Source organism: Ciconia boyciana, chromosome 15, assembly GCF_034638445.1.
Source record: "Ciconia boyciana chromosome 15, ASM3463844v1, whole genome shotgun sequence".
Classification (NCBI taxonomy): Eukaryota; Metazoa; Chordata; class Aves; order Ciconiiformes; family Ciconiidae; genus Ciconia; species Ciconia boyciana.
In genome coordinates, this window is record NC_132948.1 from 7,506,740 (window position 1) to 7,534,710 (window position 27,971).

General features: G+C 52.7%; 3 protein-coding genes across 6 annotated transcripts in view; all 3 read right to left on the minus strand.

The window, feature by feature from the left end:
• Positions 1-3,654: 3,654 nt before the first annotated feature.
• On the minus strand, positions 3,655-7,554 carry CRYBB2 (crystallin beta B2). Its single transcript, XM_072879883.1, has 6 exons — positions 7,523-7,554; positions 6,542-6,617; positions 5,665-5,783; positions 4,568-4,700; positions 4,002-4,144; positions 3,655-3,903 (listed from the first exon to the last, which is right to left on the minus strand). Exons 2-6 carry the CDS (start codon positions 6,596-6,598, stop codon positions 3,735-3,737), a joined length of 621 nt encoding a protein of 206 aa, XP_072735984.1. The 5' UTR covers positions 6,599-6,617; positions 7,523-7,554; the 3' UTR covers positions 3,655-3,734.
• Positions 7,555-10,476: 2,922 nt separating this feature from the next.
• Positions 10,477-13,493, minus strand: CRYBB3 (crystallin beta B3). The gene is made up of 5 exons (XM_072879884.1): positions 13,414-13,493; positions 11,860-11,978; positions 11,569-11,701; positions 11,289-11,431; positions 10,477-10,688 (listed from the first exon to the last, which is right to left on the minus strand). The coding sequence occupies exons 1-5, from the start codon at positions 13,486-13,488 to the stop codon at positions 10,523-10,525; spliced, it is 636 nt and encodes a 211-aa protein (XP_072735985.1). The 5' UTR covers positions 13,489-13,493; the 3' UTR covers positions 10,477-10,522.
• A 2,795-nt stretch (positions 13,494-16,288) lies between these two features.
• KIAA1671 (KIAA1671 ortholog) overlaps positions 16,289-27,971 on the minus strand; it is a 90,995-nt gene continuing 79,312 nt past the window's right edge. For all 4 annotated transcript variants that reach the window (XM_072879628.1, XM_072879630.1, XM_072879629.1 and 1 more), the window contains 6 exons: positions 26,511-26,766; positions 24,301-24,475; positions 22,771-22,898; positions 22,270-22,409; positions 22,018-22,100; positions 16,289-21,481 (listed from right to left, as the gene is read on the minus strand). In XM_072879628.1, coding sequence (XP_072735729.1) covers positions 22,022-22,100; positions 22,270-22,409; positions 22,771-22,898; positions 24,301-24,475; positions 26,511-26,766 — 778 coding nt within the window. In that variant the 3' untranslated portion in view covers positions 16,289-21,481; positions 22,018-22,021. The remainder of the gene's footprint in view (positions 21,482-22,017; positions 22,101-22,269; positions 22,410-22,770; positions 22,899-24,300; positions 24,476-26,510; positions 26,767-27,971) is intronic.

The following is a 27,971-nucleotide window of genomic DNA, read 5'->3' on the forward strand; positions in this document are numbered from 1 at the left end:
GCGATCTTCTGCTTTTGAATAAAATTTAAAAAAAAAAAATTTAAAAAAATATTCCCAGCACATTTCTCTCTGAGCCGGCGACGGCATCTGCTCAGCCGTGACGAGGAGCTGCGCCTTTCGGGTGACCACGTCTCCTGAAACACTCGGTTCAGCGGTGACGTTTCCAATGGTGGCAAATCCCCCCGAAGCCAAGGGTACTTCTTGCACAGATTAATTGCCTTCACCCTCAAACCCAGCCCTCGCTCCGCAGCACGGTTTGTTCAGCTTCAAGTGCCAACGGGTGGCTCTTGCTATGTGGCTGTCTGCAGAGCTCAACAGCCTCCTAGTCTTGGATTTCTCTTCCCCCCCCCCGGGTCCTACCACTTCTATGGTTTCTCCAAAAGGAAAAGGGAAAGGGAAGCAAAGGGAGGAAACATCCCGGAGGAGGACACCGAGCCGGAGCGAGCAGCCCACGCTGCCTTCTCCAGCCCCACGCTCCCGCGTGGAACATCCAAGCCTCTGGGAAAGCCATATAAGCGGCTGAAAAACAAGAACCCTGTGAGAGGAGCGCCAGGAGGGCTCTGCAGCTAACAGCAGTGCCTGCAGCATTGCTCCCCCGAGAGCTGAACCCCAGCTTTCCCTGCTCCCGTGGTGCAGCCAGCCCATAGCCGGGGCAGGGGCTAGTGCATTGCCCTGTCCTCTGCCCCCCCACCGGCCCCGGGGGCAGGGGTGGGTGCCACGGCCGGGGACCACTGCAGAGGCTGCAGCGGTTGTTCATGCCATCACCTCCCCAGCGCTGCCGGCAGCCGCTGGGCGAGCTGGGTGGCAGCCAGAGCCCCATCGGGTCCTGACCACGCGCTGGCATCTGACAGCTCCCGCCTCGGCCTTTGGCACAGGGTGACACGAGACCAGAGACCCAGCTCTGCCCCGGGGCCTGGGGACCGCAGGGACAGGCTGTCACCACGTGGCGAGTCTCTGCTCGCCGTCCCCAGGCCAGACCTGGCTTTTTGCCTCTCTCGGCCCAGACCATGCCTCTGGGAAGACTGGGAGATCTGCCCACCCTGCCTGGGTTGCCTGCGTTGCTGGGCAGATGGCTTCACATTTGTTATCTGTGTCTGCTTAAAAAGGCAACCAGATGGGGAAGTGGCTCTCTCCGGAGCTGTCCCTACCCGTAGCAGCCGGGAACAGCAGCGATGCCGGGAGGCTGACCGGGGAATAACGCCGCTCCCACCCGAGAAGAGAGCTAGGGACCTGCCAGCAGCATGTCCGTACTCAGCCCCAGCTGGCAGCCACGGTGGCCGGTGGCGCAGGGAGCGATGGAGCCGTGCAGCCATCCAGCTGCCATCCCTGGGGCTCGGGGCCCCTCCACAAGCAGTGGGAGCAAGGTGGGCAGCAGGGAACGTGGTTCTCTGTCCCGGCACCTCTCCAGCCCAGCCAAGGACAGCTGCGTGCCAGGGCACGGGCTGTGCCGTGGACGACACCTGGCAGTGCCGTTTGCAGGGTGGGATGTGACTTCCTTCGGTGAGGGCAGGTTTTGGGGTTGGGGTTACCAGGGAGAAACCATGAGTCAGAACAGGAGCAGCTGCTGAGTAACAGAAGCCCTCACTCGGTCAGGAAAACACGACTCCTCCTACGTGAGCCCCTGCAGAAACCGCCCGCTCCGGTGCGCTGCCGTCGCCCTGTGGCAAGTGCGGTACAGCCCACCCGCTGGTGCAAAATGCCCAGCTTGGGGGCCAGGTCCTGTTCAGGCCACAGCTGCTGCGTTTCCTCCCATCTCTGGCTCAGGCCATGAAACCTTGGGGCCAGCAATCAGGAGTGCCATCCTGAGGAGGTGATGCCACCGGGCAGGACCCCTTGCCATGGGCACCTGCGGCAGCGCGGTGGCTTCTGATGCACCGGGGAGCAGCCTGGGGTCAGAGAGTGGAAAAACCCGTCTCAGAAGCTGCATCGAGGTGACCCAAGGGCACCCACCTGAGTGCAACCAGCCACCAGAGGAGGAAATTCCCTTAAGGGGTCACAGATGAGCTGCTTCTCAACTCATTCATCTTTTCCTCTTCTGCTTTCGGTGCTTTCCCCCCATGCTCCGTGGTCCCCGAGGGGGCTGGCCGGGACCGTGGGTCTCTGCTCTCCGCCTTGTTGCTGATTTTAGCAGTTTGCACCCTCAGAAGACACCGTTTCCCACTGATGATTCACAGCCAAACGCCCAGACGAGGCAGAGCTTGCCCAGCAGCAACACAGAGGGGTGTGTGTCACTACTTTCATTAAAACCCCATTTTTCACGGGAAATTTTCAGGTCTGGAATCATTCTGAATTTTCCCCGTTGAGGGAAACACACAGATTTTCGCAGGGAAGCGGCTCGGTCGAGGCGACGCAGCAGCGTGCTGCCAAAGCATGACTGGCTGAGGAGATGACATTTCACAGCAACATTTGGCAAATGATTAATTCAGCTTATCACCCGGTGGAGCTGGGCCTTGCCAAACCGCTGATTTATGCCGGGCTCAGTCATCCTGAGCACAGCGGAAAGGGGTCTGAAACGTGGAGGATTCAGGGGGCAAAACACCATCCGCCGGGGTGGTCGCGCGTGGGAGCTGACGGAGGGGAGGGCTGCGCGTCCCCATCTCCCCACCATTCCCGGGTTTGCTGGTATGCACGCCAAAATATTGCAGCCAGGTCCCTGCTCCCCGGGAGCTGCGGTGCCCGGGAGAGGAGCACGGCAGGAGCCGGCATGGGGGTGGCAGATGCACATCACTGGGGCCGGGAAGCGGCCCCCCACCCGTGCAGCCCCCCAGTCCCCGCACGCCCACCGCCACGCCGTGCCGCAAAGCCGCAGTGACACACACCGGCTGCCGCATGCTGCGGGTGGAGGGGACCGGACCGGGCCGGCCCAGCAGCCTCCACGCCGCCTCCACCGCTGCACTGAGCCCTGGCAGAGCCGCGGAGCTGCGAGGACGGCGCTGCCGCCTCGCCAACCACCAGGGCTGCGGTTCCTCTGTGGGAGCTGGCACGCGACAGCTTCCTTTGCTCGACTTAGGACTTACGATGCAAATAATTAAAGTATTCTTTAGCATTATTAATGCTAAATTAAAGCATTATTGCTCATTAAAGTTTACAATGCCTAATAATTAAAGCAATTATTTGGCTTGGAGGTGTCCTGACTGGGAGGGCAAACCACCCCAGCCATCGTTGCCTCCGCCCTGGCACCGCGGTGCTTCAGGGACACCTTTGCTGGCCCCAGTGGGACGCATGGCTCTGGAGGAGCCGCTCACCCTTGGCCGTGCCCCCTAGGACAGGGCTGAGCCCTGCAGCCATCATGGTCAGGCCGGACCCCCCCAGGGGTGCTGGCTGCGAAGGAGGTGAGCAGCTCCCGTCCCTCCTGCTGAGCCCCCCAGCTCACCTCCCTCCAGGCGGTTTGGTCTGTCAGCGCCGGCCGGTGAAAGCGGCGATGCCGCTGGTGATGAGCAGGGAGGCGGGTGGGATGCGGGCGGCACCGAGAGCATCAGGGGTGCAGCAATGGCCCTCCCTCCCTGCCCAGCAGCACGCGGTCAGGACGGGCATCCCGCTGGTGAGGTCCCTCTGTGCCCCCCAGGAATGAAGGGGCCAGAGCCGGGACTTTGAAACTCCAAGCTTTATTCAGTTGCTTCGGCAGCAGCGGCGCGCATCACACGGAGGGAGGCGGGAGGCGAGGCCGCGGGGGGACAGAGGCGGCCGAGGGAAAGCTTGCTCCGCTCCCCGCACCCCGGCGCGGGCCAGGGGCTCTAGTTGGTGGGGTGGTAGGCACCACGCTGGTGCCACTGCATGTCCCGGATGCGCCTGACCGACTGGATCTGGGGGTGCTGAGCGCCGAAATCTGAGCTGTCCTTGTAGTCCCCCTTTTCAAACAGGTACTGGTAGCCCCTGTAGCCGGGATACTGGTATCCCACCCACCTGCCAAGGCAAGCGCAGGGTCACACACCATCGCCCGTACCACGGCACAGCCGAGGCTGCTCCAGCATCGCCGAGGTCCCACTGCCCCCGGTACTCACGTGCCGCTCTGCACCCGCACGGACGAGACCTTCTCCTGGTAGCCGTGCGCATGGAAGCTGGGCACATCATCGTCTATGATTTCGATCTTCTTGCCGGTGAAGCTAGGGTTTTCGTACAGCACGATCTTGTGCTCCTGGCTGTCCTGCAGCAGGGAGAGCAGAAACGGGGCGTCAGCGGCTGCCGGCACCCGGGGCTGGGCAGGGGGGGCAAAGCCCAGGGCTATGGGGAAACCGAGGCAAGGGGCTGGCACCACGTGCCACCGCTTCCACCGATGTCAGGGGTGCTCTGCATCCCTCCATCCAGCTCAGAGAGCCGGTGCCCGCACGGGCACTGCCAGACTTACCAGCAGACGTCCTCCGCTCTGGGGTCACCTGCCACTGCCCCCGTCCCCGCGCTCCCTCCGACCCCCCACCGGCTCCCCGGGCCCCGAGGGCTGGGGCGAGGGCGCACAGGAGGGGGTGCCCCTCCGCCCGTGGGGCTGGGGAGGGCGGGGGAAGGCTGGGGAAGACTTCTGGCTGCAGACCTTGGTCTGGCGGGTGGGTAGTGGCTGTCTGGGTGCTCTCACCACTTTGATGGGTCTCAGGGAAGTGATGCTGTCGCTTCTCCGGCTGTTGGTCCAGGAGTCCCAGCGGGGGTACTCCCCCTTCTCAAACACAAACTGCTCCCCTTTGCAGCTTGCCTGCTCGTAGCCCACCCAGCTGGAAGAGAGCAGGGGATGAGCTTCAGACGAGGCAGCGGCACGGGGACCGACACCCTGGCACCAACTCAGCAAAAGCCCTTGGGCTGAGCCCCCAGCCGTGCCCCCCAGCAGGGCGCAGGCCCCTCTGCTCCCTGTTGGAAAATGGAAACGAGCACCATGGTGCCTGGTGAGGTGCCGGCAGCAGTGCCGGGGTGGGAACGGGCAGCCCTGCCTGCGGAGCAATGCCGCTGTCCCACGCACGGGGCCCCGCACAGCCAGTCCTGGGTCTCTGCTGGCAAAGGCACCGCAGGAGTACCGGCGTTGCCAGCATGGATGCTCAGACATGGTGACCGCCCATCCTTGGTCCCTGGGGACCCGCAGAGGATGGGATCACCTACGCGTCCCAGGTGGGACTCTGCTCCTCCCAGGGTGCTCTGCAGCTGCCCCGTTGTTCCGGGTGCAGCACGCTGACGGCTGCGGGGTGCAGGCAACGAAGCCGCCCCGGGGCTTTCCCAGGTGCTTTTCAGGGGCTTGCCATTGCCCAGAGCCCCCAGCCTGGGCAGCAGAGCCCCTCTCCAAGAGCGCACGCAGGGCTCAGCAGGTGAATGGGGAGAGGAGGTGCCACCGGCAGCACCGCGCACTGCCGAGGGGGTGCCATCCCCTCTGTCCCTGCTCCTGAAAGGAAGGCCACCACACGGGGGGTAATGCCGCGATTCGTGCCCATGCCCGCACCCCTCCAGCTCCCCCTCCCACCGAACAGGGCTGAGGGAGACCAGCCCACCCAGGGGACCTTGTCACCCCCTGCTCACCCGCTGCACCCCCTGGCACCCACCGGGGCAAGGTGGGGAAGCAGCACGGCAGCATCGGCTGTGTGAAATCTGGGGTGCAGTGCAGGTGCTGGCAGCAGGGAGACCCCCTCCACATCCCAGCCCCTGCCTCCCTCCCATGCACCGCTGCGGCCCCCCAGCCCCCCCGGCACGTACGGTCCGGAGTGCACGAGGATGGAGCCCACTTTGTCCACGCCGGCATCCTTCAGGTTGGGGCAGGCACCGCTGAGCTCATGGCAGCGACCCTGGAAGTTCTCCTGCTCAAAGATGGCGATCTGGAAGAGAGCGGGGGCCTCAGAGCCGGGCACGCCGCCCCTGGCACCGCGAGGGGGGGCACATGCTGTCCCCGGCCACCGGCTCAGCAGGGCCCCACGTCTGCTGCAGCCCAGACCTCATGCTGCCCCCCAAAGCCTGCACTTCAGTGGCTTCTAACGAGCCTGCTAGCATGAACCAACGTTTCCATCCTTCTGAGCACGCAGCTCTCAGTCCTGGATGTCTGCAAGTTCCTGCCGGTGCCGGCCCAGCGCTGCTCGCAGAGGGATGCCTGCACTCACACCAGGCTTCAAAAAGCTGAGCAGCCCAGGCTCTGGCTCGAGCGTCGCAGCCACCGGCGGGACACAGCGAGCCGGGCACCCAGCACACACGGGGGGGACCAGGGCAGCCCCGGGGCTGAGCGCCGCCAGCTCAGCACAGATTTCATGGGTCAGTGGGGAGGCGGGAGACAGATCTGCTGTGTCGGCAGAGGTGGCGGGAGATTAGGAGTTGATCCGTTCCCACCCGCTCCACCTGCACCGGGGCTGTGGGACACCAGCAAAATACCGTGCGTCTCCTGCCCCGCTCCCCGTCCCCTCGTCCCTCTGCAAACGGCTCGGCACTGCAGCCGGCCACGCTCGGCACCGGCTGGGACCTGGCAAGGGGCTGCATCATGGCAGCTCAGCTGCTCCCCAGGGGTGTCCTGGGGGAGCGATTTGGGCACTTGGTGAGGCTGAGGGTGCCCTGGCCCCGCTGCAGAGCTGAGAAGTCACACACTGACCTTGGAGCTGGCTTGCTGCTGCTTGGAGGCTGGCATTTGGTGCTCGGAAGCCATCATAAGCTGGGTTGTCCGCTGCCTTGGGAGGAAAACTCAGAAGGTTAAAAGCGGCCACCAAGGACACACCCAGGACTGTGCTCACGGTCCCACGTCCGTGCCCCCCGTCCATACCCCACGACCTGCCTGGAGCTCGGCCGCTGGATGCTCCTTGCTGCTGAGTTGCACAGAAAGGGGAAAGGGGTGCCAGGGCTGGGGCTCACGGCAGGGCAGGAGCAGACTGGGTTTGCCAGGACAAGTCCCCACTCACAGCCGCTCGGCACCACAAACCTCCCCAGGCTCGTGGAGGAGCCCAGCAATGGTCCCAGGGCAGCATCACCCGTGACGGGACCTTCAAAGGTTCTCCAGCCCAGAGCAAGGGGACCTGTGAGGCCAGGGCGTTCCCGAGGCGTTCCCAGGGGAGCCCAGCCCCTGTGGCCGAGGCTTTTCCTGCTGTCCCTGCCCAGCAAGTGACAGTCAAGGAGTCCCTGTCCCACGCAGGTGCCTGCACGGGGTGACTGGGGAGGAGCACCGGGGCTCCCACCACTCATCCCAGCCGTGTGTGTGCGTGTGTGCATGTGTGTGTGTGTGTGTGTGCAGGGTCGCCGTGCCGAGCCCTCCTGGCTCCGCCTGGCACAGCCGCCCCTACGAAGGACCCTCATCCTCAAGCCCAGCAGGACCCCGGTGTCTGAGCAGGCTCCAAACCAGGTGAAAACGGCTCATTCCCGATAAAAGAAAAACCAAGCCACAGCCGGGCGGCAATGCTCCTGAGCTGGCCACCCGGCTTGGGCTGCAGGGACAGGACTGTCCCCACAGCTCACCCCCCTGCGTGCCCACATCCCACTGCCACCTCCGCACCTCTGCCCGGCGCTGCAGGAGGCAGCTCTGGCACCGGGGGTCGGGAGGAGGCAACGACAAAAAAGAGAACAATAAATAGAAAAGTCTTACCAGTTATACCAGTACCCGCTTGAGCCAGTGAAGGGCTGGGGCCGAGAGGTGGAATTTATACCGAGCCGCAGAAGAATAGTGCCAAAACTATTTACAAAATAGTTAAAGCATGATTCAAAGCGAGAATGCTGGATTAAAACCCAATGAAAACCAAGGTCAGCTGATCGGCCGCAGCCTTTGTCTCCCCAAACACCAAGTCGGGGAGTTATTTCATTAGCTTTCACATTCGAGTCGCCCGCTTTGTTGGGTTTGTTGGCAAGGAGATTTGGAGTTTGCATGCATCAGCCGAACGCATGCCAAGACCCAGACCAGCCCTTGCAAACAAAGCGCCCGCCAGCCCTGCTTCAGGAGTTTTGGAGCCAGAGACTTTATCCCTCCAACAAACCGGCGAGCCGCCCTGCCGCTGGAACCGCCAGAAACTGCTGAAGTTGGCTCTTTCCGTGCGTGATAAAATGAGCCTTCAAATAACTGCTAAACGTCTGGCTTTGCCCATCTGCATCCCCAGCAAGGGAGCGCCCGCGCCCCGCAGCCGGTGCTAGCGCCGATGCCGGTGCTGCCGCAGAGGGACCCTGCGAGGCTCCTGGGCCTGGGGGCACCACGGGAGCCCCTTCCCGCTGCCGTCTCCTGCGGCCGACCCGGGGCTTCAGGGATGGGCAGGGGCAGGATCTGGTCCTGGTGGCACGGTGCATGGGGCAGCACCCGGGCAGCGTCCTCAGCCTGAGCGCGGGGGCACCCGGGTGCCAGGTGTTGGGCTCCTCCTCTGTTATCCCCCAACCCTTTTGGGGTCCCTGAGAAGCGTCCCAGCCACGAGGGCAGCAGGAACAGCGGCATGGAGGCCCCTCCATCACACCAGGACAAAGCCAAGGTCAGCGGTGGGGGCTCACAGCCTGGGACGCGTCCCCATAGCCAGGCGGTGCCCGGTGTGGCAGCACCCTCCCAGGGATGAGCTGAGGGTTAAGGGCAGCAGCAAAACCCCTTCACTGGCACCTTGCTGCCGGCTGACCTGGGGAGACATCAGGGCTGTGGGCTGATTTTGGCTGCAGCAAAGTGAGTTTCCCAGCGGGGAGGGGGGGACGACAACACAGCTATCAGATTCTCTGGGTGCTGTGCAGCACCCACAGCCCCCTTTCACCCCTCGGAGGGGCGGAATCCCCCTTGTCACCCCAGCAAGTGTCACACAGCGTTAATGTGGCCCAGATCAGCTCTCTTTTGCACGCAACATTTCTTGGGGGTCCCGCAGCAGATGTGCCGCCAGCCCCAGCGACATGCTGCAGTCCCCCCACAGCACCTCCAGACACTCCTCCGGCTCCAGCGCCCAGGACGGCCGCACGCAAGGTCACCTCTGCCACCAGAGCCTGCCCGGGCAGTGACACACGGAGGGGTCGGTCCCCACGGTCTGCAGCTATGCTGGCAGTGAGCAATGGGGCCTCGTGGGGCTGCGGGGGCCACAGGGGACCGTGAGGCTCTGCAAGAAATCACACCAGGCCACGGACAGGTTTTGGCAGGTCGGGTTTGTGAGCAAGTGCCTACAACGGTCCCAGCCCTGCCGCCATCCTTCACCGTTCCCTGTGCCTCCAGTTGCAGCACCACAGAAGGATCCAGCCACTGCCCTCCCCACCTTCCTGGGCTAATTCATAGGGGTCCCCAGCCCAGGACCCCCGTGGCCCTGCCCCAGGTCCCAGCGCAGGGCACACGCATCCCCGCAGCTGCCGTCCAACACATCCCGGCCCCTCACGCACCCCAGCGAGTGGCAGACATGATGCTCGGCACAGCTCCTGCCGGGCTGGTTTTAGCTCATCTCAGCCATGGGCAGTGGCAATGTCGCAGGCAGCCCCACGGACTGTCCTGGAAGCAGCTTTTGTCGCTTGGGGCCACACAATCTCCTTTAATAGCTACAAACCCTCACCCAAAAAGAAAGGCCCTGGAACAGCTGTTCAGTGACTGGCACGAAGTGCTGGGGCAGCCTCGAGCCCATCTCCCATCTCTGCCACCAGCCTTGGGAGGTCCCAGAGCCCGGCTGCCGTGCGCCCATGGGTGGGCTCTGCACCTCTGCCTGCGCAGCTGAGGTTGCCCAGTGCTGGGATGCCCAGCTCCCTGCTGGCATCCTCGGGGCACGCGGCCCAGAGGGACCTCTAACCCCTGCCTTCGCAACCAAAACAGCCCCACGTGTCAGAGAGATCGTCCCCGGGGAGCAACAACCCCGGGTGCCGGTGGGAAGCTTCCTCAGGGACGGGCTGGGGACCCTGCAGGGTGCTGGGGCCAGGCACAGCCCTGACCCCGCGGGGTGATTCCCCTTTGGGGTGCAGGAGGCCTGGCACCGCCCAGGGATGGCCATTCTCCACATCCCCACTGCGCCCGGGGCCACCCCAGCCTCACCGCCCCTGAGGCTGCCCGTGACCACCAGGACCCCCCCGCCACCACCGTGCCCTTTGGGCTGGACGCCCTGCCGCAGCGGAGCAGGCAGGGCTGGGGAAAGTGGGGAAGGAGCCATGAGCAGAGCTCACCCGGGCCAGGGAGATGCTTTGAGAAGGGGCAGAGTCACAGGAAAAACCCTTGGCAAGAGCCCCCTACCACCCCTCCGGGCTGGGCTGTCCCCAGCACAGGGCTCGCCTCCACGCTGGCCACGCCAGCACCACCGGCCACACCGGGACCACACCGGGACCGCACCGTGGCACCACCGGGGGTTATTTTTGGACAGCTGCAGCCTTTATATAACGCTGCAACTACCTGCTCTTTCCTTGCTTCTGCTCTGCACAGGGGATGCTAGGGAAACTGCCATGGCACCCATCCACATCCCACCATCCCCGGACCATGGCTCCACTCGCTGCACCCCCACCCCAGCCCCAGACCAGGCAGGCCCCTCCTGACAGTCTCCAGCTCAGAGCTTTATTGAGGTTTTTGCACAAAAAAACACCAAGGTCATGGCATCAGCTGGTGGCATCACGTCAGCCAGCCCCCGGCACGGGCGGCAGCGGGGACAGCGCGGGGCAGGGGCGTCCCTCAGCTGTTCTCGAAGCAGCCCCGCTGGTGCCACTGCTGGTCCCGCACGCGGCGCACAGACTGGATGAGGGGCTGGTTGGCATCCCACTCGTTCCAGTGGCGGTACTCGCCCTTCTCGAAGACATGCTGGCGGCCCCGGTACCCAGGGTACTCGTAGCCCACCCACCTGCAGGGGATGGAGGCAGCGCTCAGCAGTGCCCTGGGGCCAGCTCCAGCCATGCCGCTGCAGCCCCCCGCAGCGGGCACATTGCCCCCCGTCTCCTCTCTGGGCAGAGTGGGAGGGCAGCATCCCCGTACCACCCCAGAGGCCACGGCAGCGCTGGTGACTCTGCTTGCCGCAGCCATGCGATGCTCCGCGGCGCTGCCCAGGGCCGCTGCTCCATTGGCACCGAGCATCGCTGCCGAAACAAGGCTGTGGCTGCAGAGCCCGGGTGGGAAATGCCATCGTGCTGGGAGGTGATGGACAGCCCAGGAGGAGAGCAGACCACAGCATGCCAGCTCCACCACTCCTGCAGTGGTGCCCCGCTATTTGGGACAGGAGAAGGAGCCATCACACAGCCCTAGGGACGCTGCCCTGGTCCCCGTCGCTCCCTGTGGGCCAGGGGAGGGTGGCAGGGGACACAATGGGCATGAGCAGCATCGCAGGGACAGCTGCCCCGTCCCTGCTGTAGTGGCTGTGCCAGGCATCCCTGCCACCACACCGCAGTGCCACGGGACGGGACCTTGTCGGGGTGTCCCCACGTGCCCCCGGTGCCACCGTCCTTACGTTCCGTTCAGGGCCCTGACGCTGGCCACACGGTCCTGGAAGCCGTGGGCCCAGAGGCTGGGGACGTCATCATCCACGATCTCCATCTTCCGCCCCGTGTAGCCTGCGTTCTCAAAGAGGTGGATCTTGTGGTCGGGGCTGTCCTGGGGGGAAGCACGGGTCACAGGCTGCCCTGCACAACCCCAGCCCCCCAAGACCCTCCCCGCGTGGCAGACCCCATTGCTGCAGCCATGCTGCTTGTCCCCAGCGGCACAGACGCACCAACACAGCCGCTACTCACGATCTGGAGGGGACGGATGGACATCAGGCTGTCACTGTTGTGGCTGTTGGACCAGGAGTCCCAGCGCGGGTAGTCCCCCTTCTCCAGCACAAACCGCTCCCCGGCGAAGGCTTGCCGCTCGAAGCCCAGCCACCTGCGGGCCCAGGGTTTGGGGATGGCACGGCCACCCCTGCACGGGGGGAGCACCCCAGCACGAGGCAGCGCTGCTGCTCCCTGTGAGCGGGAGGTGGGGGATGCTCTCCCTGCCCCACCCGCCCCGGGGCTTGTCCGTCCTCCGCACCCTGGACTTACGGGCCAGACTCCACCTGGATGGAGCCCACCTTCTCCAGCTCTTTCTCAGTGATGTTGGCAAGCTCCTCCGTCAGCTCGCACTTCTTCCCCTGGAAATTCTCTAGCTCGTAGATCGTGATCTAAGGCGGGGAGAGACACCATCAGCTGCAGCCACGCTGCGGGGTAACGCCCTGCACCAGTGCAGGACTCCCCTTGGCAAAGGCAAGCAGCAGCAGCGCGAAGCGCTCCGGCCGCATCCCCTCTATCCCTGCTGCCCCACACCGATGTTGCTCCTCTCCCGTGGCAGAGCCGGATCCCACCGCATGCCTCTGCCCTGACAAATGGCTCCTGGGCTCCACTCCGCAGCCGGATATTGACCAAAGATGTTTGCTCGGTAAAACACAGGCTGATATTTCATCTGCGACAAGCTGAAAACAAGTTGACCAGTTCAAACACAGCATTGAAAATGCAGAGGGTTCGTGCTACGAGACCTCCGGGGCCATGGGCTGCGGTCTCCTGCCCCAGCCCGGTCACAGCCCATCCTTTCCTTCTCACTGCTCCCTCCAGATCCATTTGTTTCCCTGGCCTGGCCTGGAACAAGCTCATTTTTTGGTGGTTTCCTCTAAAGCCTGCCAGGCGCAGAGGCTGCAATGCCTCCCCAGGACCTCCCGCTCTCGGCAGAGCTTCGGGGCTGAGCTGCAGGACCCGTTTGAGCCAGTGCCAGTGGCCAGAGCGTGTCGGGGAGCAAGGCCCAGGGTGCCCGGCACAATTCAGGGCCCAGGAGGGTCAGCACGGCAGCCAGGCTGCACCGGCCTGCGGCCAGGCACCCCCCAGCCCCTGCCCCAAAGGGGTCCCAGCTTGTCCCTGAGCCCAGGACAAGGGCAGGGCCTCCTGCAGACACTGCATGATGGGCGGTATCAAGGGACACAGGTGACACCTGTGGTCCTCAGGAACTTCTTTCCATCCCAAAGCAATAAGCATCCCAAGCTCCCAGCACCTCTTTACCCCATTTGCAGGATCTGCTCCCACCTCCAGCCTTTCCCGGCCAGGAACGGCTTTGCCCAGCTTCCCGAGCTGCGGGAAGGGCTGCAGACATTGCAACAACCACAGCTGATTTACCTCTAACCAACCTACGAGCGTAAAAATTATAACCTAAAAAAACGCCCAGGGAGTTTCACTGCTCAAACCTACAGCCGATCCCTGCTGTGACAGGATACTTTATCCCCTGGAATAAAACCCTGCGCAGCTGCACACCAGACCAGCAGGCAAATGTACTTGGCAGCCACAAACGCAGCGAGCAGCGTCTCCTCCTGCCAGGCAGCAGCAAATCCCCCAGACGAAGCCTCCCTCCCCGGCCCGCAGCCCCGCACAGCTCGGCTCGGTGGGCGAGGAGCAGATTTATCAGAGCGGTGCCGCTAACGCGCTGCTGCATGAGGAGAGCCAGAGGCCGCTTGCTTCCCCAGTACAACCCGCAGTGCTTTGACACTGGTACCAGCCTGGTGCACACACACTGCAATGCACGGTGACCTACGGCATCACCCACAGTCCGTCCGTAACCAGTTGCCCCCAGTATACCTTGTAATTGCCACCTCGCTCGCCAGCACCCTCCCCAGTCGCCATCTGCTCAGGGGGACTTTGCTGCTCAGTCATTGTGCCTGGAAAACCCAAATTGTAGGAGGTTAACACAGCATTGCTTTTATGTGAGGCCTTTAATTATAAAGTACTTAATAACACACAAAAGATGAAGCTGGCATGGGAATGGGTAGTGAAAGTTAATACAGTTCCCCTGAGTGCAGCAGCTGTAAATCCCCAGGGATGTCCAGGCTAGACGGAAACTCTCCATTATCCATCCTCCTCTCCCTCCTGTACACAGGCCCTGCATCCTCACCCAGGCATCGCTATGGGGCTGGAGAGCCCATGACTGAACCAAGCCATCTTCCAAGTGAGACGGGATCCCTCTCTGACCCCAGGCAGCTCGCCCAGTTGCTCATTAAACTCATGTCTAAGAGCCTGTCCTTTGTTTCCAGCAGGAATTTGCTGGGTTTCAGCTTCCAGCTGCTGACATCTTTCCCCACTAACGTAAATCTGACAGCTCTCCCTTGCTCCCGCAGCCCAGCGTCCCGTAGGGGATCAGACCCTCCAGGAACATCTCACAAAGTTCCTACTCGAATAGGAAACCCCGTCCAAACACGCCTCCCCCGTCTGCTCTCGCCACGCTAGCACGAGTTGTCAAGAGGTTAATAGGAGATGAGTAAAAGAAACCAAGTTTGACTGGCATCCTTAATCAAAACCCTGCAGCATCACTTCTCGCCAAGCATTAGCAAAACATTCGCTACAGTGAGACCTCGACTCAGACATGCTAATTCTTTTTTAAAGCCCCTTCCAGTCCAAGCAGTGCTGCCACTACCTCTCCCGGCGTGGTTCCGCTCTGCCGGCCGGCGCGGGCAGCCCTGCTATTTATGGGTTGCTTCTGAACAGAACAGCACATTATTTGGACGCTGATACAGCAGCTGCGTCTACCGAATTCCATCCATGAGATTTCATCTCAATAGCGCGGGCTCGCAGCGGGCTATGGAAACGTTATTCAGATTTCTCCCGGCTGTCCCTTAAAAATGTGCCACTCGATTTACAGAAGATTAACGTCGAAATTCCCATCAGCACGTTCACGCTGCTTCTTGCCAGGTTCTCTGGAAAACTCTCCCATCAGCAGTTAACGGGAGGGTTTAGCTTAGAAACCAAGCACAGCGCAAAGCAAAAACACGTGCAAAATATTTACAGCTTGTTTGGGCTCGAACGCAAGACGAGACGCAGGGCCGGTGTCAGCTCCCAGGGGCTCTGCTAGAAGCAGAGCGAGGAAGCCAGGGGCAGCTGGTACCGCGGCAAGAGAGCAGGACCGGCACTCCAGATTCGGGTTCTCACCTCAGCTTTGACCCTTAGCAGGAAGGTTTTTCTCCCATCAAGCCCCTTTTCCTTCTTTGCACCCCAGGTCACCGCTCTGCCCTGCGTGTTTGCCAGGAGCACTGCGCGCACACTGCCCTGGCTCAAGGAGACTAACAGGGTCTTTTGGGAGCCAAGTGCCTCGTACGTGGGTTCATCCATCTTTACAGGCAAAGCATGATCTAACAGGGGAAAGCGCGGTCCTCCCGCACCAGATGCCACACTGAGAGTGTTTTACTGTGCTGGTAGTGGGTCCAATTCCCTCTTTTTTTGGGGAACACTATGTTCAACCTACACACATCTCCATTTAGTACTGCTCTTGCAGGGTTTTCTACCCGCTCTGAGCGTGCCTCATCTTGAAACTGAAAACTACACACGAAACATTTACCAAAACTGCCAAAAAGCTACTCCATTTGGCCAGGCTGGACAAACTTGAAGTTTGTCCAATTGGCAGACGGCCGGAAACCTGTCCCGTCTGCGACAGCACCCAGATGGAGCTCTCTGCTGCAATTTGCTGTATCGTACCACCCGTTAGAGCCGTTTATGGCAAGGTTCTTCATCCCCATCCCACCATTGATGTATGGCCACGCTGGCAGCTTTCCTGGGGAGGCTGGGCCCCAGCACAGAGCAGGGGTGACGCACCAAGCCCGGTACGACAGGGACAATCCACACAGCGTCTGGTGTAGCGCTGCGCTCCGTCTCCAACGGACTCTTTCACCACTGCCCATTGCTGCAGCTCCTGGTGAAGGACGAGACAAATCACCTCCAAAGGAGGCTTGCCTTCCCCATCGGAGCCCGCCTGCGGGATGCTGCACAGCTCCGACAAACGGGAGTCCGGGTGGGGTGGAACAGGGGTCTTAGCAATGCAAAGCTAAACATGAAGCGCAACTGGCAGCACAGTGCAGCTCAATAGTGTTTGTTGTCGCTAGTCAAACGACATTTTGTAACTACAGAGACCCCAGCACAGACAGCAGTTTGATATAGTTCATTTTTATTGCAGTTCCTTTTCCTATTTTCATCTTTTCTTTGAAGACAAAACTGCTTGGCTGCAAAAATATAAAATCACTTCTGTACAGAAGGATGACTCAAAGGAGAGCATAGAATGGATTAATTTGTCTCTTTTACCAAACATCATAGCATCTGATTTCAATAGATTAGAAATACAGAATTTTTCTTACCAGTCCATTCCTTGCCAGTGTCCCCATTACGCTTCGCTCTGTAGTGGCTGCAGCGCCCGTGAATCTTCCTTTCCCAAACTCACGGAGCTTGCACGTTGATAAGGCAATTGCAAAAACATGACAGAAGGGGCACTAGATCGCATTGATTTGTCTTCCTAACAGAACTCAATTTCCGTTTGCTGTCAGCCTCTTAAATCCCTTTGAGAAATGCTTATAGCGTTAGAAAATAGATTTTTTCTTAATATCTGGTAAAGCTAAACTTGAATCGTAATTGTACAGTACAATACACAACAGCCAGAATATCTTTATTACTTAGGAAACTATGTAGTACAAAATATTTTTCTATAGCACAATAGATTTATTGTGACCCATATTTACATATTCTATAAGGCTATGTGGAACGATATAAAATTTTAATCTATACAATAGCTCCTTTAAAAACAGGCTTGATACCATCATGTTTAATATGGAAAGAGAAAAATCCATAAGCCATTAGACCTTGTCTCTCCTCCTCCTCCTCCAAATCCCACCAGAAGAATCAAAAGTTATTTCAGATGGTATTTTTGCAAAAATACTTTGAGCAAAGAGGATGGCTGCAGGAGGGGGAGAGGGGGACGGGGCGGCTGGGCGTGCTCAGGAGCCTGTTTCTGACCCCACCTCAGAAAGGCTGCCCACCATTCACCCTCTCCACCTGTACCAGTGCAGGCAGAACTAGGTTGGGCCAGAGGTTCCTGGATGCTGCAGTCCCAGGAGAGAGGCCTCAGAACACCTCATCCTCAAATCCGCATTAAAGCTCCATGGAGGCTGGTTTCTGCCCCAAAAGCCCTGTCCTCCCAAAAAGCCCACCTTTGTTCCTTTAATTCACACGATGATCTAGGAAAAACAACAACCAATAGCTCTCACGAGTGCAGAGCTCAAGTCGATGAAAAAAACCAAACATTTTCTTCTCCTTCACAACATTTCTATTTGAGGACAGTGAGACCTCCACCTCCAGCACTCACCCCGAAGGCCAGGGCGACTTATCCAACACATCCTTTGCACCCAGGGACTCAGGGTGGGCTGCAGGCTGCTTTGCTGCGTCTACACCGTGGACTTGCACAAGTGTCCTTCAGGAAGGTGAAGACAGCGATCTCTGACCAACAGCATCGTCTTCATGTGAGTATAGTTATGGCGACAGCACTATGCTTTTACTGGAACAGTTCGTTTCATTCACAGGGGCTGGCTTGGCAACAGCAGTAACAGTGCTGGAAACACGGCTCCAGAGCTTCTGTACCTGGATTTACCTTCTGCGGAAGAGCCACACTGCGTGGCAGCACGCTGAAACGCCCACCCCATCTCCCAGCAAAACGGGCTATGCCAGGAGAAAGTGTGGTTTTACTGTTTGAAGTGAGATATCTGCAGTAAGTGATCAGCAAGCCCCTTCCACCACACCACGTGTGGAACACCCTGCCATCTCCCAAAATACCACATTCAACTGACTTTACAATTTTTCACAAACCAGATACAGCCTACTCCGTGCTGGTAATCCTGCTCTCCTCCATGGGTTCAAGAGCATATTTGGGCTGGGACCACAGGAGTTCTGGATATGCAGTTCCTCTGGCTCCAGAGCATCAAGTCAAATGCCTGCCAAAGGTGCTCTCACCTCCTACATGCAGTAACACTAAGGGCAATAATACTGTAGTATCAGCAACAGATTTTTTTCATAGTAAGGGGAAAAAGGCATAGAGACAGAAGTGCCTTTTACTGAGGCGCAAACTTTTAAAGCGTTGTACTTAAACTATTTATATGATATTTGTCTTTGAACTGCCCTGATCCCCACTAAGCTATTTTGGTGCATCAGCTCTCCATTTAACACCTTGACATCAAACCACATCCTCAGTTTAACACCTAGGACAGGAGGCTTGTTTCAGTGTGTTTGCACAAGTACTAAATCTTATAAACTGCGGCTGCTGCTGCTCCAAATGAAATGGACGATTAACAGTTTGCATTTACAAATCTGACAGGTAGTGCATTTAACAGTCTGCCAATAATTGTTTGCAAACAAATCAGAGGGTAAAGCAAACTTTTGTGCAAGCATAAAGGTGTGGGGGGTTAATTCCTATAGGGCCACTTTATCAAAAGGTTCCACACTTCAAAGGCTGAAGAACAGAAATGTTGCATCTTTCTCTGCAGGAAGTAAAACCAAAGCAGCAAGACTCTGAACAGCTACTCAAATTAAAGAACTCAAATTAAAGCCACACAGACGTTAAAACGGTGAATTTGCAAACAGAAAAATAAAGAGGAAGAAATCCGCAACTGGGGATTCCAATAAAAAGAAACAGAATGGCTGTGTAAACCCCCAAATGACAAACTAAACCAGAGGGAGGATTTCTGGTAATAATGAGAGAAAAGTGCCATCAGAAAAGAAGTATTTCTAAATTCCACAAACCATGTACTTTTCACTTTTAAAAAACATGACTCTACTGCTGCAGCTTTTTAAGCAAGCAAAAAAAGCTGAGCAGCTGTAAAGGAAGGGACGAGGGCACTGCACTCCACGGGGAGATCCAGGATCTCCATCACGTTTGTTATTACTCAGACACTGTTAGGACACGAGTTGAAACCTGCTCTAAGGTAGGCTCCAGTAATGAATGAAGAAGCATACCTGAAGAAAGTGCTGAAGCTGAGAGCTCACTCCCATCTCGTATTAACAAAGAAAAGTATGTGGCGACAAAAGTATAAAAAATTCAACAAGCATTATTTGGAATTAAAATAGAATTCTATAAAGTGTATTACAGTATGTTCTATCATTTAAGAAGTAATAACATATTTATAGATCTTTTATTACATAGTGATAACCTGAAGAGAAGGAAATAGATATTTAATCCAAGTACAATATAAAGAAATGATAAAGCAGAAAAAACACTTTCCCATTCAACAACATTCTAAAGATGCTTTTTAATTAGACATTTAAGCATTAAACATTTCTCAGTAGTAGGTTAAACTACTAAATACAGTAAGTTTCAGTGCATTGTCCAAGCAGATGTGGAAATGCATACACATTCAAAGGGCTTTGTGGAAACCTAGTATTAATCCCCTCAGTTTCCTCAAACACAGAGCAAACACTGCAGTTACAGAATTTCTGGCCTTCAGTTATTAGACCAAGAACCAGTAAATCCTCCACCTATTGGTAATGCAACACTGTCAACCTGCTGAATTCAAAAATCAAGCCTGTGTAAATATTCTCGTAAGCAGGGGGAATTTACCTGATTTTCACATACTGTTTAGAGTAAGCCCCACTTCATCTGAGTAACGGTAAGAAAAGCAATCATCATTCTTCTCACCTACAAACACTGCTGCTCAGGGCTGACCAAAGTGTGTGTCGCACGTGGAATACAACTGATGGCACACCTTGAGTGCTGCCATAAAGAAAGTATCCCAAGAGACACATATGCAAAGCTTATCTTAAAGAGTTGCCTTTTCCACCATCATCTAAGGAAGCGGGAAAAAAATATGTGCAACATTTTAAAATTAGCTAAGAGTAGCTCCTTAATAGTGGTCGACTGCATTCAAATGCAAGTCCCATCTCCCATCACCCAGGGTTAAAAGCCACACAGAATGAAACCCTTGGCAGAAATCTTGGGTGATCATTTCTTAATTGGTAGCAGAAGGGGCTGTAAAACTGTAACAGTGGCAACAGCTCTGATGTGAAATAGGGCAAAGCAGCAAGTAAAGGTTTTTTACATAAGAGAAACATATTCATTTCGTCTCCATTAAGTACAGGGAGCTATCGGAACTAAATCTGGGAGAGAGATGCACATATGGGACTTGTCTCCTGACATACTGCTGTTATTTCCTACGAGCAGACTAGGACTAAAAATCACCTCATCTGTGACTCCTCCATGAGAAGAATTGGCACATGGTTTTGGCAGCTACGAGCTTGATAGACAGCAGACCAGGCATGCCACTCTGGCTAGCAGATGCACCATTGTGGTAACCCCACGTAAATCAAGCTTTCCGAAACGCTGATCATAAAAAAAAAAAAAAAAAGGAGAATGAGGTCAAGTGCTGGTGCTTTATCTTTAATATCTAGAGAAGCCCATCAGCAGGACACGGGAAGTGCAACGCAAGGAGCAGCATCTGCCCCCGCTCCAGCCCCACAGCTGCCACGCTGTCCCATGCCGCTTTGGGGCTGCCGGCGCGGCGGGAGGCTCTGCCCAGCCCTGCGCTACAGGAGGGCACCAGGGGAGGAGGGAGCTCCGGTCTCGCTTCGTTTTTCCACGTTGCTGCTTTCTTAGTCGAGTCGAGAGGAATACTGACGCGACAGAATAACCTCCCTCGTTGGGCTACATTTCTAAAGGTTTACTGAGAAGAGCACTTATTTGGGGAAAGAATAAAGTATGTCTTAAATGGACATCTTGGTAGATTTCAGAATCTGTATTCAAAGATATTAACATATTTGAGATATTAGTGATATTCATAACACCCGTGTTATGTATGAGATATCTATACCGCTATTATAACATCAGTCTTACCAAAAGAAGAAAAGTAAATCATCTGAGAAACTGAAGATCACATTTAGGTTATCCCACAAAATCAGCATAAAAATAAAAACTTAAACCTGGTATTTACAGATTAATGAATAAAAACATGAAGTGGGACTATCCAAACTGCTATTAAAGTGACATTCAACAATTAAGTGGAACCCTGATATGAGTGTAACATCCTCCCTCTTCCCTTCCTTTTTTGTTATAAAAACAGTATTTACAATTTTTATTTTTTTTTTTTTTTTAAAGAGAACTGGTTGACATTATTGCTTGATCCTTTTTAGGAAAGACATTCCAATGAAGCAATTATTCCACATGCTGACAAAACACAGACTATACCATTTCAAGAGTGACAAAAGTTAACATTTTGTTCATCTAAAAATTATATTCATCTGCTAGGTCAGCAGATCACATGTAAATATAAGCCAATCAAAAATACATTTTACAAAAAATAATCAAGTTTCCTTTTTCAATATGGCAGTAAACATAATTTGTTCTTTCACTCTCACCTTCCACAAACTTCATTCTAAATAGGAGCTTACTATTTTTTCACAAAAAAAGATAAATTTGATTAAAATTGTTATTTTCATAAACAAACACAAAGCTCAGCCTTACACCTGACATGTCTACCAAAAGTCATACTTCTGAGTTGCTGAACACCTACGTAGAAATGTAGTCTTTGTTCAACAGTGAGGGGACTTTTCTGGTGCACAGCACTCCTAGATCAAATATTACAATTTTTCAAGGCTTTCTGAAGTGCTAACTATGAACCACTGGTTCTTCTTCCAGGCAGGTCTAAAGTAACTATCCTCCCACATCTGAAAAGATACAGCTTTGTATTTGACTATGAATATTAAGCAGCTTTCTCCACAAAACAGGAAGGCACCATGCACATAGCAGTTGAGGCAGGAAGCAAACAGCAGCAACATGACATGTGAATTTTAGGTTCAGAGGAGTTAAGGCTTCTGTTAAACTTCTTTATCTTCTTCTAGTTAGGATCACTATCTGGAAAGAAAAAACAGAAGCAATTGAAGTAACGGTATGGCATGGTCAAGAAAGCAGTCAGACCCCTCTCAGTGTCTGTAACAGGAAAGCCCCCACAAATGCGTATTACTGTTGTAGTGTCATCTTGGTCTCGTCCTATTTAATGCGCTAAATGCTCAAGAGCTGCCAAGAATACTGCTGAAACGACGTATAGCAAGGTTTACAAAATGTGTGCAAGCCTGTTATTCAACATTCTTGCTTGGTGGAAGCACTATGAAATGGCAGCACAAACAGACCAAGCGTTGTTAAAATAAAATTATCTGCAGAGAATCAGTGAAACTGTATCACCTGTTAATGAAAACTTCGCTTCTATGAAACCTGCTCTGCCTCCACACAGAATGACTTTACATTCCTGAGTGGACCTTTCATAGTAAGTCTGCCTTCATGTTTATCCTTACAGAGTTGTTATACTGACACATTAAGGAAACATTTTCCATGTGTGTTTTTATCACTGCATACTTTCACTTAGCAAAGCCCCTCTTTCTGTCAGAAGGTACCTTTTCAAACCTGATTCTCATAATGGCTCTGTCTCTTCTTTGATTTCAGCTCCTTCAGCCACTGAGGAGACTTTTCTTCTGACCTAAGATATAAAAAAATACTCTTTATTCTTTAATTATGAAAACTTATTACAGAAACAAAAAAAATAAATAACAATTTCCCCTACAGCCTTGGGAAGCCTACTTGCATTATTTTTTTTTCCCATCAAAATGAGTATTACCATCTTTCTGACACTGGTGGAAGTCTCTCACCTGTCCTCCTTCTCTACACTGGAGGGCAGCAGTCTGCTACCAGGAGTTCCAAGCTGCAGTTGTGGTTTAGGGGATTTGAACAGCTGAGCAGAACTTACTTCACCAGGACTCTCAGACTCTTGTCTTTTCCGCAGTTGGGCCTAAAAAATAAAAATAAAGAAAAGAGCTCCTTTTTAAGGCAGCATTCAGACTTTTTTTGGAATGCAAAAAAAAAAAAAAATCACACAGGTATACAAAAACAAAGAAATCCATGCCTGAAATCAGTGAAGGGAGTCCTTATAAACCTATGCAGTTTTGAAAGCATATATGCTATTGCAAAGCTAATTTTTTTCCAAATCACTTAATATTTCTAGCCAAGACTTAGAAGTGAGAAAGATAACTGCAAGGTTTTTCTACACATCGCACCCACCCCCCACAAACAGCGTAGTCATCTTCAGCAGAATCCCTAGCACTATTCCTAGAGACCAGAACTCTCATCTGATGTGTTTTGCCTATGTTCACCTTGAGAACAGAGTGGTCCATTCCTGGAAATACGGGAAGTCTCTGAGCTTGTACAGAAGATGATCTCACAGTATGCTGTATCTTTTCTTCCTCATCAGAATCCTCCTGTTGCATAGTTTTCTTCTCTTCTATTTAATTGTTTAAAAAAAAAAAAGCAGAGGGGAAAAAGACATTAGTCCGCAGGCTTTTCATCTATGCCTTGTTCTAGATCTCTCCTTCCATTCAAAAATGTATTAAGAGTAATATTAACACACCACAGGGCTGAGTTCAATGCTTCAATAGAGATCAAAGCAACAAACATACCAAGTACTCAGCAACAGAAAGATTTCTTGCCAACAGAGAAGGTACTCCCAATTTAATGAATGTTGCTGCTTCTAAACACCTCAGCCGATCACAGAACGTGAGAGTAATTTAGATTGGGAGAGACATCTGAAAGTTATCTGGTCCACCCCCTGCTCAAAGCAGGGCTTTGATACAAAGAGGCTGAGTAGCAGAAGTCTGTGTACTACAGGGAAAGATGCAATGGTATGTTTGCCTTTGCATGCGCTGGGTCCTTAGTTGGTCATTACACTCCAGTTTCCAGTACAGCATTTCTTATCAAGGTAAGTCTTAAAAACATTTTACACCTGTTAGACCTGCACCAAAGCAACCACCACACACATAAGAGTCTTTCCATTAATTAAGAGGCTACAGAAGAGGTCAGAACGTGATCACACGTTCTTCCCGATATTCATAGGCTTTAAGGGAAAGCAGAAATGGCCGGTCAAAAGACTGATATTTTTAATAGGTCCCCTCAGTTACAAAAAATCACCAGCCTCTCTAAAGAACAGGCTGCAACACCAGTAATTCCTCCACTCAGGGAATATCAAAAGGATATCTGCAGCATGTATCATCATAGCACCAAAGTGCTACAGGTACTAAATCATGGATCTATAATGAGTGCATGCATTAAGCCATTCACTCACTTCCATGAGCAAGGATTTTCCTTGCATTTCCTTATTGCATCCTAAGGAACAGGACAGGCCAGGAGGGGGGCATTTTTAATAGAATGGATTTAAAGGAGTTGATCCTTAACTAGGCCTCTTTAGTCCTGTAGTACGTACTTAGAAAGAAAGAATATTTATGAGCACCTATAGAATATGAACAATTACAGTTGCTCTTATCAATAACACCCAGGCTTAGATATAAAGAATGTGCTAGAGAATGCATCCAACCATAGCAGTTTCTAAACTCAGTATTTTCTCAGTGAACAAAATTCTCTTAAGTCAGCAGCCAGAAGCTAAAGGAAATTGCATCAAAGCTCTCCTTCGCCCTGGTCTTCTGTAGGTCTGGTTACTGTGACTTCCTTCATTCCAAAGGCTCCAAGGAATGGAGGGGAAGACTTGATTTAGATTTAGAGGATGACTCAGAGGTGGGAAAAGGAAGCTGTTGTTAAACCTTGATGCAACTTCTGAATGTTATACCATTCAGAAATTCCTGCCCTTACAACAAGTTGATTGCAGCTAATTATTTCAGATAGTTGAGGGATACCCGTGGAATCTTTAAACATCCAGGTGTTATCTGGTTCTTCCATCAGAGAAAATCTGTTTTCAAACTCCAGCCCTCTGCTTCTTCTAAGAGAGTGCGAAATAGGAGCCCGACGGCGTCTCTTTTTGCTGAGCTGTACACGTGTTTTCAGCGCACTGGAGTCCAGAATAGTGGTTTGCTATAAAAAGAAACAAAGCCTTTACTTTCAATCAGCCTGAAAATAAAAGTCATCTCCTCCATAATGATTTCCCAACCTACTTTAATGCATTAACCCATTCAGTTTAATTAAACTATATACATTTGCCTGATTATTATTCTTGTAGTTACTTAAAACTATATTAAAGAGAATTTATGATTAAGATATGCTACATTGTGGCTAACTGGGTGCAATGCTGGTTCTTTGATCCCTCTTGGGTGTGGATGTCTGATCTGCATTAATTATTTTCACTGAATTAATAAAAAAACAACTGCAATAAATAGGATTTTGGTTCCTAGACTGTTTCAAGAATACAGGCCTTGCTAGCTAGTAACAGCTGAAGGCCAATAAGAAGATTGGGATCTAAAAAGAGCAACTACACAAAATTCTCTTGTAGTAGAGTGCTGTAATTTCATTCTTCTGACAGGTTGCCATCCACAGAAATTTCAAGCCGCTCACCAACAACAAGGAGACTGCAAGTTAAGTGTCATGGCATTCAGAGAATTTCTGTGATCAGTCATTTCAAACACATCCATCCCTGTGCATGATGGTAAGAGAATAACATTTACAGAGCAAAAGATGGAGCTGTAATTTATTTATTTATTTAAAGCAATTTGTTGTTAGAGACTTGCCTGTAATCTGCAAACATCACTGAGGCTCCTCTTCTTCAGATGTGTTTTTATTTCTTTTCAAGAGATTTCAGGTCAGGAATAAACTACTCATTAAAACAGCATATTGCCAGCTGTACTTGAAGCTATTAATGTTTTAAAGAGACACATTTAGCTGTCCAGGGAACAGCGCATTACAGGACCATCTCCACTACCTGCAGAACCACTGACAGGGACAAAATGCCATCTGCGCTGTTCTGGGCTACTAATGCTTCCTTTACAGAGCAAAAACTGCACTTGGGTATCCTGCCAAAGGTTTATTAACCGATACCAAGGCCAAGGCACATGCAGTGAGGGATCTCAAAGCAATGGACCACCAAACGCAGCCTCTGCTTCAGAACCAGAGTGGGCTGGAAGATGAGAGCAGCACCTACTTTGGCAAAACACAGCTTTCTGCAGTTCCCCATAGATGGCAATACCAGAGGAGAACAGAGCCGGCTGGAGGCACTTTGAACAGCCTACACAGGAAGCAGCTGTGATTTTAACAGTCAATTCTGCTGCACCAGACCAAACTGCCTCCAGCACAAACCTGCTCACATCCTTCATACGTTTGACAGAGCAGTCTACTCCTCAATTCAGAAGGCGTTATGGCACTTCAACAGGCAAGGCAGTATTTCTGAGACCTTTCTAGCAGCTGCATGATCCATGTAAGTTGGGAATCTTACACTTACCAATATATCTGTCATTAGATATTATATGATTAAAAAAAGGTGCACCGAGTCTTACTAAAGAAAAAGCAGTATTTCCTAGATGCTATACTGAAAAACTACAGTTGTGTTAGTGCTTTCAAAGAACACTAAACCTCATCTAACTGTGTATGGCCAGAAATTACTGTTCTTATACTAGCTGCAAGATTCTTAGTATGAAAAAAATCCTTTAAAATGCAATTGTAAGCTACTACAGAAAGAGACCAATTGTAAAGAAGAAAAATATTAGTAAATGGCTTTATAGCCTTAAATCTGCATGGCTCATAGCACAGCAGCCACTAGCTATTTATGTTATTTAATTGTTTCCAATGTTCACAGAGCCATTTAACTCCATGTTACAGCTCACTGAGGAGCAGAAAGAGAAACAGCAACTGTATTAAGCCACTGGCAGACATTATCCGAGGCCAATAGCTTTTTGGAATCTCTCAGAACCTAAGCATTACAGAAACTAGAAGAACTTTGTAGCTTTGATCTTAAACTTTTCAGGCAGGAAGCCAGCTGGGAAAATTCGATGTGATAAAGAAAAGGCAGAGGAAGATTGAGTGAAAAGTTTCCAGAAGATACTGCTTTGCAGTGATTAACACAGGTAACAATATAGTTAACACAGAAGGAGAACTTCGGTTTCCCCTTATGGTAACTTACATCAATGAAAGAGAAATCAGTGGTCTTTTCATCAGGGTAGGTGTCTCCCGGAGGAGGTAAATCGGTCCCATCAGTAGAATCCATGTCAGTGCTGGAACGGTCCAAACTTGTGCTCCTTTGGTCTTTTGAGAAGTCATGGTGATCAACCAGGGAGGCAGGTTCCGTTTGAGAGGACAGTGAAGACGGGTGGCTATTTGGAGGTTGCTTTCTCGTTGAAATGACATCGTTTTCCAAGGAAGGAGATTCAGGCACAAAGCTGCAAATTAAGAAAATGAAATCTATGAGACTTCAGGGTAAACAAATACATGCAAGAATAGTTTGGATCACGCATACTCAGCAGATGATAAATAAAGGTAGAACTGAAACTACGGCTACAAGTCACAAAGGCATCTTTGGAGGCAGCAGGTACCAGCAGCAAGGGTGTGGATCACTTCCATTATCACAGCTTTTTACCCACGTGGATTTACAGTGTCTTGAATAATGCAAGTATGCAGATAAATTGTAGTAATTTAATTGTAACATGCTTTTATTGCTTGGGGTTTCTTCTCCCCAGCACAAAGACCCCTTCAAACATATACACGTAAACAAGACGAGGGAAATAGCAAGTTGCCTAAGAGCCCTAAGCAATTTGACCATTTGATATATAAAAGCAGCAGACCTTACACTTTCGCACTGTATACATTTGAAAACATTGCGAAGGGTAATACCCTGTTTGCAGGCCTCAGGCAAAGAGTAACTGTTAAAAGATTCTTCTCCTTGCTCATCCAAAACTATCTTAAATACATATAAATGCTTATAAATACAAAACAATAAATACTCTTTTACTGCAAGTGAATTCCTGCAGGACACTCCAAGCTACTTGCAGCCCTTTCAAGAACACACCTTACAAACACCTCTGTTGTTCATGTTCCCATCTTGTCCCTAGGAGGGTGCTTTTTAAAATATATATATATATCTCTCTCTCAAAAGTATGTTCATATTATATGTATTTTAATTCATATTCACCTATTATTAATATATTAATATATATTTTTTTATATATGGTAGATACAAAAGTTGTATACACTCTTTCTGAAATCACAACAAGGCTGTGTACACGTCTGGACCTGATGAAAATGTGAGTCTATTGGGAATGGCCCTAGCCACCATGGCAGCTCCTGCAACACAGTTTGTGCCCCATGCATACCAAGCAGCAGGTGTGAGTAATTTCCATTTCACTTGACTCCAAGAAAACTGAAGCATCTTCAGCAGTGCACAGGATTTAAACATTTTGGGATGCAACGCTAATAGACATTGGATTTTTAAAAAATTGCATCCCTTGTGTCCTGACAGAAAGAAGCGTCTCTGTTGGTGCTATCCTGAAATCAACAGCTCCCCCACTTGAGCTGTATTAGATTTTGTTTCTCTTATTGCCTCTAGTTTTGATCCATAAGAGACAAGGAACACAAGCAACAGTAACCC

Bases quoted from the DNA above. Each gene is read 5' to 3' on its own strand.
- CRYBB3 (XM_072879884.1), bottom strand. From the start codon at position 13,488: ATGACTGAGCAGCAAAGTCCCCCTGAGCAGATGGCGACTGGGGAGGGT. The intron at 11,979-13,413 runs GTATACTGGGGG...TCCCCGCCTTAG, and splicing joins AGCGAGGTGGCAATTACAAG to ATCACGATCTACGAGCTAGA. The intron at 11,702-11,859 runs GTAAGTCCAGGG...CTGGGCCCGCAG, and splicing joins ATCCAGGTGGAGTCTGGCCC to GTGGCTGGGCTTCGAGCGGC.
- CRYBB2 (XM_072879883.1), bottom strand. From the start codon at position 6,598: ATGATGGCTTCCGAGCACCAAATGCCAGCCTCCAAGCAGCAGCAAGCC. The intron at 5,784-6,541 runs GTCAGTGTGTGA...GCTCTCTTCCAG, and splicing joins AGCAGCAAGCCAGCTCCAAG to ATCGCCATCTTTGAGCAGGA. The intron at 4,701-5,664 runs GTACGTGCCGGG...GCTCTCTTCCAG, and splicing joins ATCCTCGTGCACTCCGGACC to CTGGGTGGGCTACGAGCAGG.